The following is a 16357-nucleotide window of genomic DNA, read 5'->3' as shown; positions in this document are numbered from 1 at the left end:
GTTAAATTTAAATTTGTTGTAGTACTGTAGTAGTAGCAAATTTATGTAAATAGGTAGTAAAAATCCTTCCCCTGCCAAAGATACAAACAATGTTCCATAAGTGCTTTAAACAAGATTTGAGCATTAACAAGGTTGCAGAGTCAGGCAGCTTTTGAAGAAAGTCTTACGACTCCAACAACAACTCCCATACAATGTTGTTGAAAATCAACCGACTCCAATTACGATTTCTGAACACCTATCGACCTCGACTTCGGGTCGGGGTTTTTGGCGACAAAACTCAGCAAAACAAAAAAGGCTCATAAATCGTGAGACGCGAGAAATGAGGAGCACTGGGGTAAAATGGCAAATTGCAAAAAAATGTTCGCTCAAACTGACAATTTCGTTTAATCTTTGAATGTGAATGAGTTTAAAACTGTAACAAAGCCATCAACCAACAAATACAGTCAAAATTGAGCTATTTTCAGAATTAACCATTTGTTGAATGTATTATTTTATCCTCATGTGTCCCACTCGCGAGGCGCTAGTTCTTTTGTGTTAGTGCCGCCGAGTATTGTCACTAGGAAATTCTGTTTTTTTTAAAGAAAAAAATCTCCTTTTTTAATTAATGCACGTGACACAAAAAAACTTTTCAAAGGTCAATAAAATTAGTTAAGTATCTATTTAAAATTAATCTGCTAAATACTTAAGAGCGAGTTTTTCACCAATGTGTAACAGGTCGTATCGCTCCGATTTGGATGAAACTTTCAGCGTTTGTTTGTCTATACATGAGATGAACTCATGCCAAATATGAGCCCTCTACGACAAAGGGAAGTGGGATAAAACTGGCATTGAAGTTTGAGATCCAAAAGACATAAAAAAATCTTCAAATTGCTCTCATTTCAGTTAAACTTCAACATTTCCAACTCTGTTAGATGCATTAGAAAGGTCTTTTAAAGCACTTCAAAATGAGCCATAGACATCCAGGATTGGTTTAACTTTTTATCATAGCTTTTGCAAATTACTGTTAAAAATGGATTTTTTTTTAAACCTTAATATCTTTTTGCAACAGCCTCCCAACCTCTTCTCTGTAACCGTTGTTACAGGTTTCCTTTACTTATAAATAAATAAATACGAACGTTCACGATCTTTGAGGTTATGGTTAGTAGGGAAAAGGGAAATAAATGAAATTATAAATCAGCTAGTAGGGATTTGGTACAAAACGATTGAAAAACACAATTTGTTAACACACTGATACAACACAACAACAAGGTGGGACCAATATCAACAAGAATAACAAACAACAGAATCCATCTCCGGTGGGTGGAAAATGGAACGACTCCAGAGGGTGGTGTGACCTCCCTCTGTGACGTCATGCCGTGTCACTGGCATCAGAGGCTTCAAGGAATCTTTGGAAGACCGCCATCGGTCTATTCCAATCAGGCAAGTGTGCGATCAACAAGTCATTTTGTGGAGCTTAAACTAAAGTAGTGAGAGTGATTTGGTGGAATTCCGGAAGTTCACACCTCACGTCGTTCAGGTATGCCAAACACCCTACAGTACGGCTGATCTTTTCCCTTCTGGAATCGATTGCTTAGTAAAGGGAAGGTAGTGTATCGTCACAAACTGGACCTTATCACGACACCTTAGGGAGGCGACCTATGGAATGTTATCATTAACCTTAACATGTTAACATTAAGTTGAGAATGAAACTGCCACTGAATCCGCTTTGTAAATGCCGGCCCCGATACTCTTCAAGGGTGTTCCCCTCAGGAACAGGGAAAGATTTACTTTTACTACAGTACGGCTCTGTAGTACGGACGACGTTGCTTAGCCTAGACTGTACGGTTGAAGTAACTCCTCTCACTAATCTCCGTCCTTCAGGACCTTTTGTGTTGCCGTTTAACGGCCATTTTGTCGGTCAGCAGGAAGCTGGTCCGACACCCCGATCGCACACTCTCGGCCTAGCAGCAGTAAGAGCGGAGGAGCCAGCTGCTACGTCTAACCCGTCAAGGATCGTCGTTTCGCTCTGGCCAGGGTGGCCATCATCACCAAGGAGCACGCTCGGACCGGAACTGGTCCTAATTCCCAAGGAGCGTTTTCCCCTCTCGGGTTGGCCGGATTGGGCAGGTCCCAGGTCGCCCGATTGCGTCAAAGAGGGAAGGCCTGAGATTTCAGCCGTGCTCTACACCACCACCACCACCACCACCACCGTCGACACTGTTCCGGAGAACCGGTGTCCACCAGTACGCGAGCGCTCGCCGGCCGAACGGATTCGGCCCAGAAGTCGTTGTCGTCAAGGTAGCAGCGGTACGTACCGGCAGCGTCTAAACCCCCCCCCCCCCTCCCTTCACATACACACACATACACTTACAATAAAACACTTTAAAACGAATTACTATTTATTAAATTATTGAACCCGACCTACAAAGAAAAGTGAACGTTTTAGTCCCTTGTCCGCGATCTCCTCTGTTGACCACCGTAGCGCAGCCGACCCTTAGATTAACCCTCAAGTGCCTCATGCCTTAACCTGAGTTAGCCGTTGGCCTAGTTTTGCCAATAGTTACAATTGGCACCCAACACAAAATCGCGAAAATCAGCAGAGGATCGATTCAAAATTTTTAATCAAATTTTCAACTCGAGCGGGAGGAGAATACTCATCAAACTTCATTTGATGAGTAGGATCCGTCTCTAACTTCTACTTAGGTTGCCTAGAAAATATATTATTTAATTTTGTTTGTGGTAAAGTGGTGGTATTTGAACACGAAAATATTTATTTAGAAGTTTAAAATTTATTTAATGAACATCCTTAGAATAACAAATTAAAATTGAATAGCATTTCATTAACAAAAAGGTCCTGAGCGATACATACTGTTAAATCAGCACACGAAGAGCAAACATAAAGATAACAACAAAATCTTGCGTTGCACTTCGCGACGAGCACCGATCGTTTAGCCGCCGATCGGCCGTCGGTAATTGATATTGTTTATTGTGCACACTAGTCCTACTCACGCGAGTACGAACGATGAAAGAGAAGAACAAAACAGAATACGGAAAGATGGAGTGGCAAGAACAGGAGTACGACGCGGACTGCTCGGACGTGGAAGGTTCGTCCGAGATGGCCTGTCCTGTCGACCCAGGCCACAAGAATTACCCTCTTCACAGGGCAGTACAAGATGTGGAATTCAGTCTGGAGTTTCTCCAGCAACTACGCGCGGAAGGAACCGTGAAGCCGGTGGACGTCGCCAAGATTACCCGGTTGGTTACCATGTTCCGGCGCGAGCTGAACTTAGCTCTTGAGGCCGTCACCTCAAGACAGCCGCCGACATCGGTGTCGGCTTCGTCCGATGATCCACCCACGGAACAGCGAGGTCCTTCATTGACCTCAGGTTCCGATTCTGGGGATCGGGACGCACGGGCGGTACGATTCGTGTGCCAGGCCCAAGGTAGGAACCGTCGGTCGGATACCGGCGAGGGACGATCGTCTGATCCAGGCAAGTCGTCTTCCCTGGAGAGATCGCCGGCCAGGAAGGCCAAGAAGAAGAAGAGTAAGTCGTTGGAATCGGCGGGAATGTCCCCGAAGAAGCGACCGGAACTTAAGAAACAACAAGGAAAGAAAAAAACCACTAAGAATGAAAAGGAAAGGTCGTCTGATTCGGGTGTACATTCCCCGATGAACCGACCAAACCCCACGAACGAATCCAAACACCGCAAAACCAAGAAAAAGAAGGAACCTACTAACGAAATCAAGGAACAAGCCAAAGAATTCGTCAACAATCTGTTGAACGGAACTGAAGATGAGGACCCGGATTACGCCAAGATTAGGGCAATGATTTCGGAGTTGCTCGTCGTTGATCCCGATTACCCGATTGCGGAAGAACTGGAAAGGTTCTCCGCCAAATTTATTCAAAAACTTTATTAAATTTTCTCAATTAAATCTAGGAGCATCCGCAGTGATCCTCTGGGTTGGCCATAGGTTGGCGAGACAGGGCGTTAGTAGTTGGCGAGGGGTTAAATTGTTTCCCTCGGAACTCGTCATAGTCCTCGATCGTTCACCGACCGGCCAGTTCCAGGAGATTACATCTGAAAGATAGAAAAAGCAAAAATTCATTACACCGTACTATAAATGTTGCATTTGTGTTAATTTATTGAAATATTCGTTAATTTATTTGTTTGTCTGAAAGATTTTTATATTTGTTTGTTTGAAAACATTTTGTGAACTTTTTACTCATAAGACTGGCGGGTATTGAACACCCCTAGTCGTGATAAATGAGTCAATCAGTTTAGTAGTGGTACCGCTGTAAACAAAGAGAGCGTGCCAACTATAGAGCTTTATGACGTTTCGCGTACACACACTAGCGCACCATTTGATTTTGCTGTCCGGACAAAATTTAGCCTCAATCTTTTTCGTGTACGTACACGCAATACATGCGCACGTAGATTACTCTATGTTTATGTTGGGACTTCATAGTTGCACTGGCAGATCGACAGAAGGCTAAGGGATTGTCATGTTCGCCCTTTGTCTGAGTGTCGACTGTGGAGCTGTCGCGAGTGAAGTGCCTAACGACCTGCATGGTCAAAATTGAAATGGTTACGATCACCATTTTTACGATCTTAATTGATCAAATTTTAGTTGCAACTTTTTAATGTGTAAACACTTACCTGTTGTGCTTCTTGCTTGGCAAGATGGCCATCACGGTAATCCCGGGATTATTGGGGTTTCTGCAGTCTGTTCTTCCTCGGGAAGAACCAGATCTGGCAGCAAAACACCCGCCACTTTCACTCATTCACTGAGCTGAAATGTGAAGAAAACGTTTTTAACGAAGAGTTTCTTCGTGTGAATCAATGAAAGTACGTACTTACCAGAACATACCGTTCGTCAAATCGGTGGCTATTGGCCATAAACCACCGATAAAAATGTTCGCGGTCACATATCGAACCGAACTTCAGCTAACTGCTTTGTTTACAAACAGTTATGCTGGTGACAGTTCGGTGAGATGACAGTGACGTTGACGTTTTGCACTCTGTCAACTGCAGGACAGTGTGCAGCAGGGGTTTAGATTATTTTGATTTGAATCACCCCTCATGGATCGAAAGTGATCTAAAATGTAAATAAATCGTAGATATTGCATGTTTGTAGTTTTGCTGCGCAGCATAAAATAGAGTTGTCTACCCAATTTTCGGGATAATTTTTATTATTATTTTAAATTTGTTTGTTTGCATGCTCAGTTTAATTTATTCATTTTAATTCGTTATTTATTTTGTGATTGTTAATATTTTCATCGATTTTCAACTACTACGCGGTAAAACAAGTTCTACTTAACCATTTTATAGCTTTCAAAGTGAGTGATAGTTTTTCGTTGGTTATAATAATTGAACTTAACCAGTTCAATTATTAACCGAAGTGGGGGATAGTGTAACCGTTGTTACAGGTTTCCTTTACTTATAAATAAATAAATACGAACGTTCACGATCTTTGAGGTTATGGTTAGTAGGGAAAAGGGAAATAAATGAAATTATAAATCAGCTAGTAGGGATTTGGTACAAAACGATTGAAAAACACAATTTGTTAACACACTGATACAACACAACAACAAGGTGGGACCAATATCAACAAGAATAACAAACAACAGAATCCATCTCCGGTGGGTGGAAAATGGAACGACTCCAGAGGGTGGTGTGACCTCCCTCTGTGACGTCATGCCGTGTCACTGGCATCAGAGGCTTCAAGGAATCTTTGGAAGACCGCCATCGGTCTATTCCAATCAGGCAAGTGTGCGATCAACAAGTCATTTTGTGGAGCTTAAACTAAAGTAGTGAGAGTGATTTGGTGGAATTCCGGAAGTTCACACCTCACGTCGTTCAGGTATGCCAAACACCCTACAGTACGGCTCTGTAGTACGGACGACGTTGCTTAGCCTAGACTGTACGGTTGAAGTAACTCCTCTCACTAATCTCCGTCCTTCAGGACCTTTTGTGTTGCCGTTTAACGGCCATTTTGTCGGTCAGCAGGAAGCTGGTCCGACACCCCGATCGCACACTCTCGGCCTAGCAGCAGTAAGAGCGGAGGAGCCAGCTGCTACGTCTAACCCGTCAAGGATCGTCGTTTCGCTCTGGCCAGGGTGGCCATCATCACCAAGGAGCACGCTCGGACCGGAACTGGTCCTAATTCCCAAGGAGCGTTTTCCCCTCTCGGGTTGGCCGGATTGGGCAGGTCCCAGGTCGCCCGATTGCGTCAAAGAGGGAAGGCCTGAGATTTCAGCCGTGCTCTACACCACCACCACCACCACCACCACCGTCGACACTGTTCCGGAGAACCGGTGTCCACCAGTACGCGAGCGCTCGCCGGCCGAACGGATTCGGCCCAGAAGTCGTTGTCGTCAAGGTAGCAGCGGTACGTACCGGCAGCGTCTAAACCCCCCCCCCTCCCTTCACATACACACACATACACTTACAATAAAACACTTTAAAACGAATTACTATTTATTAAATTATTGAACCCGACCTACAAAGAAAAGTGAACGTTTTAGTCCCTTGTCCGCGATCTCCTCTGTTGACCACCGTAGCGCAGCCGACCCTTAGATTAACCCTCAAGTGCCTCATGCCTTAACCTGAGTTAGCCGTTGGCCTAGTTTTGCCAATAGTTACATCTCTCTGGTAATAACTTTTTTGCCAATCACGGTTTTTCTAATAGTTTTTCGATTTTTCTATAACAAACTTTTTACAACGTTATTTTTTGGCCTGTAGACTTCCATAGCGGCACTTTTTGGTCTCAATTTCGTCATATTTGGAATCTCGGAAAATATCACGTTAATTAGAGGTATTGAAGTTGTAAATTTGATTGAAAAAAAAATGCCATTTAAAATGAATTAAAATATCGTTTGACAATTTGTTGGATTAGGGGTAAAAAAGGTTTTTGCCTACTTGATACAGCATTTGACGTATTGACCACAGAATAAATTAGATCTATTACTTTTTTCAAAAATGTTTTATTTAATTATTTTTTAAATCAAATTTACAACTTCAATACTTCTAACTAACGTGATATTTTCCGAGATTCCAAATATGACGAAATTGAGACCAAAAAGTGCCGCTATGGAAGTCTACAGGCCAAAAAATAACGTTGTAAAAAGTTTGTTATAGAAAAATCGAAAAACTATGAGAAAAACCGCGATTGGCAAAAAAGTTATTACCGTATGCTTATAGTCCATGAAATTCCCTAACTTTTTACCTATAAGAGTATGGGTGTTGGAGGCTGTTGCAAAAAGATATTAGGGTTTTAAAAAAATCAATTTTCAACAGTAATTCGCAAAAGCTATGAGAAAAAGTTAAACCAATCCTGGATGTCTATGGCTCATTTTGAAGTGCTTCAAAAGACCTTTCGAATGTATCTAAGAGAGTTGGAAATGATGAAGTTTTACTGAAATGCGAGCAATTTTAAGATTTTTTTTATGTTTTTTGGACCTCAAACTTCAATGCCCGTTTTACCCCACTTCCCTTTATCGTAGAGGTCTCATATTTGGCATGAGTTCATCTCATGTATAAAAAAACAAACGCTGAAAGTTTCATCCAAATCGGAGCACCTCAATACGACCTCTAGAACAAACCGAGCAATATTTACAAATCCTGCCTCTTAATTTGATTGTTAGACTTTTTTTGTTAAATTTTATTCCGAACAAAAAAATCAACGTTCTCATATTTTCTTGGCCTTACGGTGAAGGCAAATCACTCACACCTAATGAAGCAGTCACCATTCGTGTGTATGTATGATGAATGAACACCTCGAACTGGAAATGAAAATAAAATCACTTCAATGAACTTCAGTCCAACGGAGCTAGTTGTTCGAGTAAGTCTTGTATTTTGCTTGTTGCGTTAATTTATCATTTAGTCATTTGTCGAAACATTTTTTTTCAGCAATTTTTGTTTGTGATTTTTTAGTTTGTCCAGTAGCAGTTTTGATACGTTCGATTCATTCGAAAATTCGAATCAAAGCTTTCCTACCGGTCATTGGCTTTTATGACCTTTTTGCTTTGTAAAGTTCATGTTAATTTATTCCAAGTCGTTGAAGTGTTTTTCTTCATTCAACAATATGTAATGCAACGAGTTTAATATTTGATATTTAATGTGCTTGTTTCTTTCTTTTATAAAAAGTTTATCGAGAGAATTCTACCAAATCCCCTTTAAGTATCATAAATAGAACAACAATATTAACCTTTGAACGGATAGATTAGCGCCCATGTCATGGTTGCCATATCGGTGCAATTTTAATTGCACTTGAAAGCGCACCATCATCTCGGTGAATCAGATAAACGCGATCGCAAACAAGTGTTGGTAGCAATGTGTTAAAAGCTATCGGTTCATCTTATCTCGCAAATTCAGTGTGGGGGGTATTTGACAAATTTGATAAACAGTATCTTTGTACTGTTTATTTGGTTAGTAACGTAAACAGAATTTTCAGACCGTTTCATAATCTTTTTCCAAAAATGTTGAGGACATACGATTTTTTATATGTGATATCATGTTATATTCATTAGCTTGTTGAAAGCTTCGGTGCTTCGTAGATCCTGTTTATGTTTTCCAACCTCAGGAATAACTTTCATTCATTGATAATTCGAATTCATCTTCTCATTCATTCTTATGTTTGTGTAAATCTTTCACCATCACAACCATCATCGCCATTCACTCTCAGTCACTTACGCATTATTCGTCCCGTTTCACCACAGTATACACTTGCCATCGCTAATCGCAGCTCTCCAATATCGCTTTGTTTAGCTTATTTTTACTCTACCAATGATTTGTAGAACAAGACTGATAACGCAATTCGCTGGCATACGTGACCACAGTTCCTGTGCCAATATCAAAACCTGCAGTGCCCCCAACTACGACGGAGGATTTGCGTGGCGGATACGACGATCTCTGTGTTCAGTTCGGTCCGAAGAACAGCGCCCGGAACGAAAGATGTCAGAGTTTAACACCATTAGCAGGTAAGAAGGATGAATGAGGCAACGAGAGTTCATGATTGTTTCGTGAGGGTTTAGGGGGTTACATGAAAGCAAAATTGACCAAAAATAAAATTTAGGAAAAATGGCTCCCTGAATATGCTTTTATAGACAGAATTTATTGTTAAGGAATTTCTTTAGCATACATAAAGTTATAAATGTAGGGCATAAATGAATGAAAACCTATGGGGGCAGAACACATATGTGGGTGCGCATATGGTAAATGGAGTCACATTATGCTTTCCATAATAACCCAAAAACTGTCGTGATTAAATTCTATTTTTTAAAACCCCTTTTCGGTTTCAGACCCTCGCAGCGTCCCGATCTGCTCAACAATACCACCCACTTTCCAGAGCTGCCCAAAAGTGGACCACTCACCGAGTACAGACGCCGGGCGACCATCGATTGGCGCAAGGTGAAGCTGGCCTTCAACGATGAGGCATCGCTGGAGCTGCAGCAAAAGGTTTGGAACTTTTTCCAGAATAATCCTTTGTTTGCCCGTCCCAGCCAGACTCTTTCTTTAGACGAGAGTCGTCGATTGGCCACGAAGCGAATGTACGCGATCAAAGAGGAGAACATTTTCGGGATCGATGCACTGTTGGAACGGCCGGACTTTATGGGATACTTTAGCCACCTGTTGATGGCTTATGATCCGAGCTTTTCAATCAAATTTTCGCTCGGGTTTGGAATGTTTCCGTCGGTGATTCAGGCGCTGGACGTGGGTCGGTTGAGCCATCTGGTTGAGCAGAATCAACGGGGTGAGATTTTGGGATCGTTCGGACTGACGGAGATCTCTCACGGTACGAATGCCAAGGGAATGCGAACAACGGCCACGTACGATGTTAAAAGCAAAGAGTACATCCTTCACACTCCCGATTTCGAAGCTGCCAAGTGTTGGATTGGGAATTTGGGTAAAACGTGCACTCACATGGTCTGTTATGCCCAGCTTTATACCGCCGATGGAAAGCACCATGGTTTGAACGCGTTCGTGGTGCCCATTCGAGATCCGAAAACTTTGAACGCATATCCAGGAGTGATCGTGGGTGATCTGGGTGAAAAGGCCGGTCTACAAGGGTTGGACAATGGGTTCGTGATGTTCCGCAACTATCGTATTAGTCGGGATTATCTGCTAGCGCGAACTGGGGACGTCAACGAGGAAGGTGTATTTGTCTCACCCTACAAAGATGAAAACAAACGTTTTGGAGCATCTTTGGGAGCTCTCTCTGGTGGACGGGTTGGCATCTGTGGCATCGCCAACATGTACCTGATGAAAGCCATTAGCATTGCCATCCGATACTCTGCGAGCCGTAAACAGTTTGGACCGGATGATAAGTCCGAAGAGTGGCCCGTTTTAGAGTACCAATCGCAACAGTACCGGTTGTATCCACATCTGGCCAACGCATTCACAATCAAAATGTTCACCTTGTGGTTCGCGAAGATTTACGGTGAAATTTTCCTGAAAACGTTGACCGGAGAACGGGTTGAACATGTGGGAATGGAAATCCATGCACTCTCGTCGGCTGCCAAAGCTATTTGTACGTGGGCGGCTCGCGACGGAATCCAAGAGAGTCGCGAAGCTTGCGGTGGGCATGGTTTCTTGAAACTCTCAACGCTTGGTGATTTGCGAGGCGATAATGATCCCAATTGCACTTATGAAGGAGAGAACAACGTACTCATCCAGCAGACTTCAAATTGGTTGCTGAACGTTAGGTTCTCTGGGTATGAAAATTTTAAAGTTGCATCACCGTTGGGGTCAGCGCAGTTTTTGAAGGATTACGCCAATCACAACGACTTTAGAGCTTCTTGGAAGACGCCATCTGAGGCCACGGATATTAATGGTAAATGCTTTGCATTAAATATATCTTGCTCAATTCTAATTACACAATCTTTCAGTAATAATGGAAGCACTCAACTGGCTTGTTGCATATCTACTAGATACTACTGCCCAAAAGGTAGCCAACCTGAAGAAGCAAGGCAAATCTTCATTCACTGCAAGAAATGAATCACAATCATTTTACGCCAGAACGTTGTCTATGGCATATGGCGAAGTAAGTTAAGAAAAATGCATCGTTGTCCAAAATACTAAGCTCTAATCAATTCTTCCAGCGCGTCATTATGTTTGCGGCCATGAAATTCTTGCGCAACCTCGAGGATGGCCCCGAAAAGGTTGCCCTCACGCGACTCGTCTCCCTATTCGGTGCTAACGTGGTTATCAAACATGTGGGAGTTTTCTACCAGGGAGGATACTTTGCCAAAACGGCAAACGCGCTCGAGCTGCTGCAACAGGGTGTGCTCGATTTACTACCGCTGATAACGGTTGATAGCGTCGCGTTGATCGACGCCATTGCACCGCCAGATTTTGTGCTGAATTCACCGCTCGGCATGAGTGACGGTGAGGTTTACAAGCATATGGAGTCGGCCATCCTGCAGGCACCGGAAGCACTCGAGCGACCCAAGTGGTGGCGCGAGGTTGTGTACAGGGATTACGTTAAGCCAAAGTTGTAAAAAATGCTGGTGCTAGACACTTGAAATTATTGTTAGATTACAAGTTGGTGATTTTGTTATACCCGGGGTTTTCCTGAAGTAAATATATATTTTTTGTTACAAAACTATGCCTTCTGAAGTTTTTTTATTTAGTGTCCCTGTTTTCCAAGAAGCCTTAACTCTATAACATCATAAGGTAATTACACCTTTCTTGAAAGATCTTGTTTAAAAAATAAGAACCATCTGAATTTTTATCCTCAAAATCCAATTTTTGTTCACAGAGTACTCTGTGTTCATACCATTTTCATGCATTATTAGAATGTTTGTACTCTTCTGAATTTCTGAGTAAGGCATTTTATCCATAGATCATTGGACACCCTAGTAGAGCACTTTTCAGAAGTTTTCAATATTTTAAGAACTGTTTCATAACCCTTTGTGCAGAACAATGAAATCTGAAGTTTTTGGAGCAATTCTGACTATTTTTTTCATCAATGTATTGCTTTAATGCAGAAAAATAACCTTTTCAAAAGTTTTATGCCTGTTATTATCAAATTTAAACGATGTTTGATGTTTTGATGCATGGTGTGAGTCTAATGATAGATATAAAGATTATTCAATTCAATTTGTGATTTATTAGAATTTGGCCGTTCTGTTCTAGGAGATTTGGAGAACCTTTCAATTGAGATCAATTCATAAGCCTTTGCAGGGAGGAAACATATTTCTACGTTTAGATTATGCTAGCTGAGTGCTATAATGATTAAAAGAGGTCTTTTGTTTACTTTTCATTGTAAAAAATATATTTATATCTGCTTACAAAAATGGTTATCTGCTTACAAAGTGGTTATTTGGTTCATTATCGACAATTTAGGAACATTTTAAATTACAAAAAAAAAAAATAGAATGGCTGCCTTGGGGATAAATTAAATCTGTGGTACTAATGAGTATAAAACACAACTGATATTTTTTAGGATTTTATTTTTTTATTGCACTTTTTCAAAAGCTTCAGGATGCAGCGTATGGAACAATACACAAAAGGGAGATTTCATAAAGGCGTCGCGGTACAAAAAAAAATCACAAAAGTCTACATAAACAAATCGTAAAATTCTTTTCATCCAGAGTGCTTCATTTTTTATGGTGTAACCAGTCGTACCTCTGGGAAAAAAGGGGCGGTTTGTTTATGAAAATCATCATTTGGACTCAAAAAGTCCAGTAAAACGGTATTGGTATCTGCGGACCAGAAAATTTGCTGCCTGGTGCAATAAAACATGGCTCGTCGTTACCTGGCCAGATGGGGCTTTCAAAAACGTCCAACATTTATTGGACCGAAACTAGAGCAGTGTTCTATGCTAATTTTTCGAAACAACTAAGACTAAATTGAGTCTACGGCATAAATTGAGAGATCACGGTTGAACGTTGAGATAATTGAAACGACGGCATCGGGAAACAATACCTTTTTATGATCTGTTTACGTTGAAGATGGGTTTCTGGCGACACCCACCAAGTCGCAAAACTGAAAATCAGGCCCAGGAAAGATGGTTTATGGGCTTGTAAACCAATTTATGGGCATAGGACAGCACGCTTTTGGAATATTTCGCGAAGTACAGTTACAAACATAAGGTGCAACAAAGTTTAAAAACCTCTGAGTACCGTTGAAAATAATTGATTTTTTATACGCTGTGATAGGGTGCATTTCGTTTGAACATTGTTATATTTTTTGTAGACCGATCAAATTAAACGATAAACTATTTCCGAGAAAAACGATTTTAGTCAAAGCTTTGGTTTTTCGCTTCGGTAGGCAAAACAAAATACTATTATAGTAAAATTTATAAGAACATCCTATAACACCTATAGCAAAAATCGTGATCTGACCAAATTGGACGTTTCATTAATGATGGGCAGATAAATCAATTTTTGAAAAATATTAGTTTCGTTCCGTTGTTGACAACCAATTGTTCAGAAATCAATATTTCGTTTATTTTAAAAATATGAGGCGGTACACTTTTATTTTTTTTATTTTTGTCGTATTAAGTCTTAATTGTTCATCAAGTAGATATTAAATCCTACAGAGTTTTTCCCTGATCAGAACATTATTAATTAATTTTGATTTAGTCCAAAAATTAGGCACTGCTTATGCTTAACTTGAAATTTTATCCAGCGAGATAAACTAAACGGAAAGAAATTCATTGTATTTTTGCTTATCATTGAATTAGGGTCATAAATTGTGGACCAACTAAATTCAAGGAGTAGCATTGCGGTCATTTTGCGAGCTTTGAGCAATCAGTTCGACGTTTCTGAAAATCGAAAACTTTGGTTCACGTTGTCCAGTCCTCGCGTTTAGTTGATCCACTGCATTAAGCCGCTCTCTGATGAGCCGATCAAAGTCAATCCTGTACATCCGGATGGTGCTGGTGGAATCGGTGCTAGCAGCAGTCGAAGGCGTGCTTCTACCTGGTGGCTGCTGCTGGAGACGCTGCTTGATCAAACGGTCGAAATCTACCTTGCAAAGGCCGTTGGAGATCTGATACAAAGGGTCACCCAGTGTGTCCGAACGTCCAGGTAGGGTGGAGATCAAAACGTTTGGATTGAGCTTGGATGCATCCTGTGGCGAAGACAACGATCCTGGCGAGAGGGGCGTTGACCGCTTGACCGCCTCCGCCGGCTGAGTTTGGGGGATTTTCTCCAAGCAACGAATTTTCTGCGTCTTTGCGCTGTCTGTTTGAGGAGTCGCGATTCTGTCTTCATTATCTAGGGATCGTTTAGAACTTTGCGTACAATTCATGATACAATCTTTGATAGGTCAATTTGGTCTTAGATATTAACTCAATCACATAAAATATTTTGATGAAATTTGATGTAACTTGAAATAACTGCAAACAGAATTTGACATAGCCGACCTTGAAGTCTGCCCTGTCGAAGTAATGGCAAACCGCATGTGTCAATAGCGTGATCCGTTTTGGAAAAAGTTTCTAGGATCGATCTGAACATTTGATGTGCGAATATGCAAGCAAAAAATGCCGATAGTTGAAACTTGAGCCAAACTCATGCAGGACAATCAATTTTAAAAAATCTGGCTTTAAAGTTTTCATTTAACGTAGGCTTCTTTTTGTAAAGCAAAAAGTATTTTGTATTTTGAAAAGCAAAAAAATGTTTAATTACGGTTTTCAAAATTAGCCTAATTGATAATATAAATTTTTGAAGGAGAATTATTGAATAGCTTCTCCATTATTTTAAGACTTTTGGTGATTTTATATTAAAAAGCTAAACAAGATAAATGAAAACAAAAAAACTTAATATAAAAAAGGCAAACAAAAACAAACAAGATTGGTATAGTTGTTCGTAGAATAAAAGAAGCTTTAAAAAAATATAATTATATAGAGAGAGCTTAAATTTTGGCATTAAATTATAATTTATTTTAGAAACCAAGCATCTTCATTGATACTTTCTAAAAAAGGGGAAAATAAAATGGAGGTCATTCGTTTCTTCAAATGATTCCATGCAATGAATACTATATAATTATTAGAATAAGAATGTTCAGACACTGATTCACGTTAGTTGACACATGGTGTATAAAACTTGATGACAAATTTTATGATAAAATAGGAATAACTATAATTTTATTTCTCGACTCCGAAGTTCAGGTATCGCTCTGCGTCACCTTTACCGCCAGTAAAGAAGTGGAAAATCCTGCCCCCGAAAAATACCGTCCAGTGCACATTTTTACGGCGAGCCTCGTTGGCTACACCCACCGCGTCATATAAGTTTTTATTGCACCCCCTCTTCATAGGCTCGAGCATAACCATTACCTGTTGTGTGTCTCCAGGACTATTGTCTCCGGAGCGAAATACATGGGGGCGTTGCCCGGACTTCGTTGCGACGAGACTAATTGCGGCCCGAACCTATTGAAATGTTATCCTTTTGGTTTAAAGAGTTAATTTTTCCTGTAAACAACATGAACCGTTCCCCCAAATCGTGCTAATCCTCCCGGTGTTTGCTTAACGGGTTCGTAACTTTGCCCGGAGGCGGAGAACGGCTTGGGATCAAGCATGTGATGTTCTTCTGGATTACTACCCTGTACTGTGTGGTTGTTGAGGAATCTTGTGAGTTTTTGTGTGCCTATTTAGCAGATTCGATATAAAATATCATTTATTAAAATATAAACACTCATATCATTAATGTTCAATTTTCATTATTACGTACTTTATTCCAAAAAATATAATATAAACAATATATCGCTCCTAGAAAGGTACATTAATGAAATTTCTATTCCGGATACAAGCCTAGCATACACAAATTTAAGCTCAAGGTACATGAAGATACAAAGAATTGTTTAACAATCTTAATGCTGACAGTCCCAAGAAAACCAAACGAATAATTCTTTCTGTTAGAATCAAGGTTGGAATTCTTTCCTCTATTCTAAGCAATTGTCCAACGGATTTTTACATATTTTTGTATTTTTTGTTGATCTCATAACCAACAATATTTCAACGATTCTTTTTAAAAAGTTTCAAACATTTTTTTCATACAACTTGAGCATGTTTTTCTTACCTGATCCTTGCAAGGAGCAGACAACTACCTTAACTCGGGTAAATTTCTAAGTATCTTTCGCTTACAGTCGCTGCCTGCCTAGCAAGGAGTATAAAAGGACCAGGCCGGTAGAGAGGACTTCATTCGTATCTCATACATCAAACAAGTCAGTTGTCAGCAACAACCAAAGAACAGCCAAAAAATGTACAGCCAAATGATGGAGTATCAGCAAGCATATGGGATGGGAGCTTACCAACAGGAGATGTACTATCATCAACAACAACAACACCAGCAACAGAGCCATCGTCAGCCGATGCAATACACGCCGGAACAAGCGATGTATCTCAACAGTGTTCAACAATACCAGCACTTCC

The 16357-nt window shown here is 40.7% G+C and overlaps 1 protein-coding gene across 2 annotated transcripts; it reads left to right on the top strand.

Moving 5' to 3' along the window:
- Positions 1–7702: 7702 nt before the first annotated feature.
- On the top strand, positions 7703–11587 carry LOC120414657 (peroxisomal acyl-coenzyme A oxidase 3). Of its 2 annotated transcripts, XM_039575917.2 has the most exons (5): positions 7703–7822; positions 8778–8960; positions 9282–10813; positions 10869–11023; positions 11082–11587. In XM_039575917.2, the coding sequence occupies exons 2-5, from the start codon at positions 8935–8937 to the stop codon at positions 11478–11480; spliced, it is 2112 nt and encodes a 703-aa protein (XP_039431851.1). In that variant the 5' UTR covers positions 7703–7822; positions 8778–8934; the 3' UTR covers positions 11481–11587. The 2 variants fall into 2 exon arrangements, with proteins under 2 accessions (XP_039431851.1, XP_039431850.1); XM_039575916.2 differs by lacking the exon at positions 7703–7822 and having other exon boundaries at positions 8675–8960.
- The last annotated feature ends 4770 nt before the right edge of the window (positions 11588–16357 follow it).

Source organism: Culex pipiens, chromosome 2, assembly GCF_016801865.2.
Source record: "Culex pipiens pallens isolate TS chromosome 2, TS_CPP_V2, whole genome shotgun sequence".
NCBI lineage: Eukaryota > Metazoa > Arthropoda > Insecta > Diptera > Culicidae > Culex > Culex pipiens.
The sequence above is the reverse complement of the archived record's forward strand: the minus strand, read 5'-3'. Positions and strand labels throughout refer to the sequence as shown.

Bases quoted from the DNA above. Each gene is read 5' to 3' on its own strand.
- LOC120414657 (XM_039575916.2), top strand. From the start codon at position 8,767: ATGATTTGTAGAACAAGACTGATAACGCAATTCGCTGGCATACGTGAC. The intron at 8,961-9,281 runs GTAAGAAGGATG...TTTCGGTTTCAG, and splicing joins GAGTTTAACACCATTAGCAG to ACCCTCGCAGCGTCCCGATC. The intron at 11,024-11,081 runs GTAAGTTAAGAA...CAATTCTTCCAG, and splicing joins TGTCTATGGCATATGGCGAA to CGCGTCATTATGTTTGCGGC.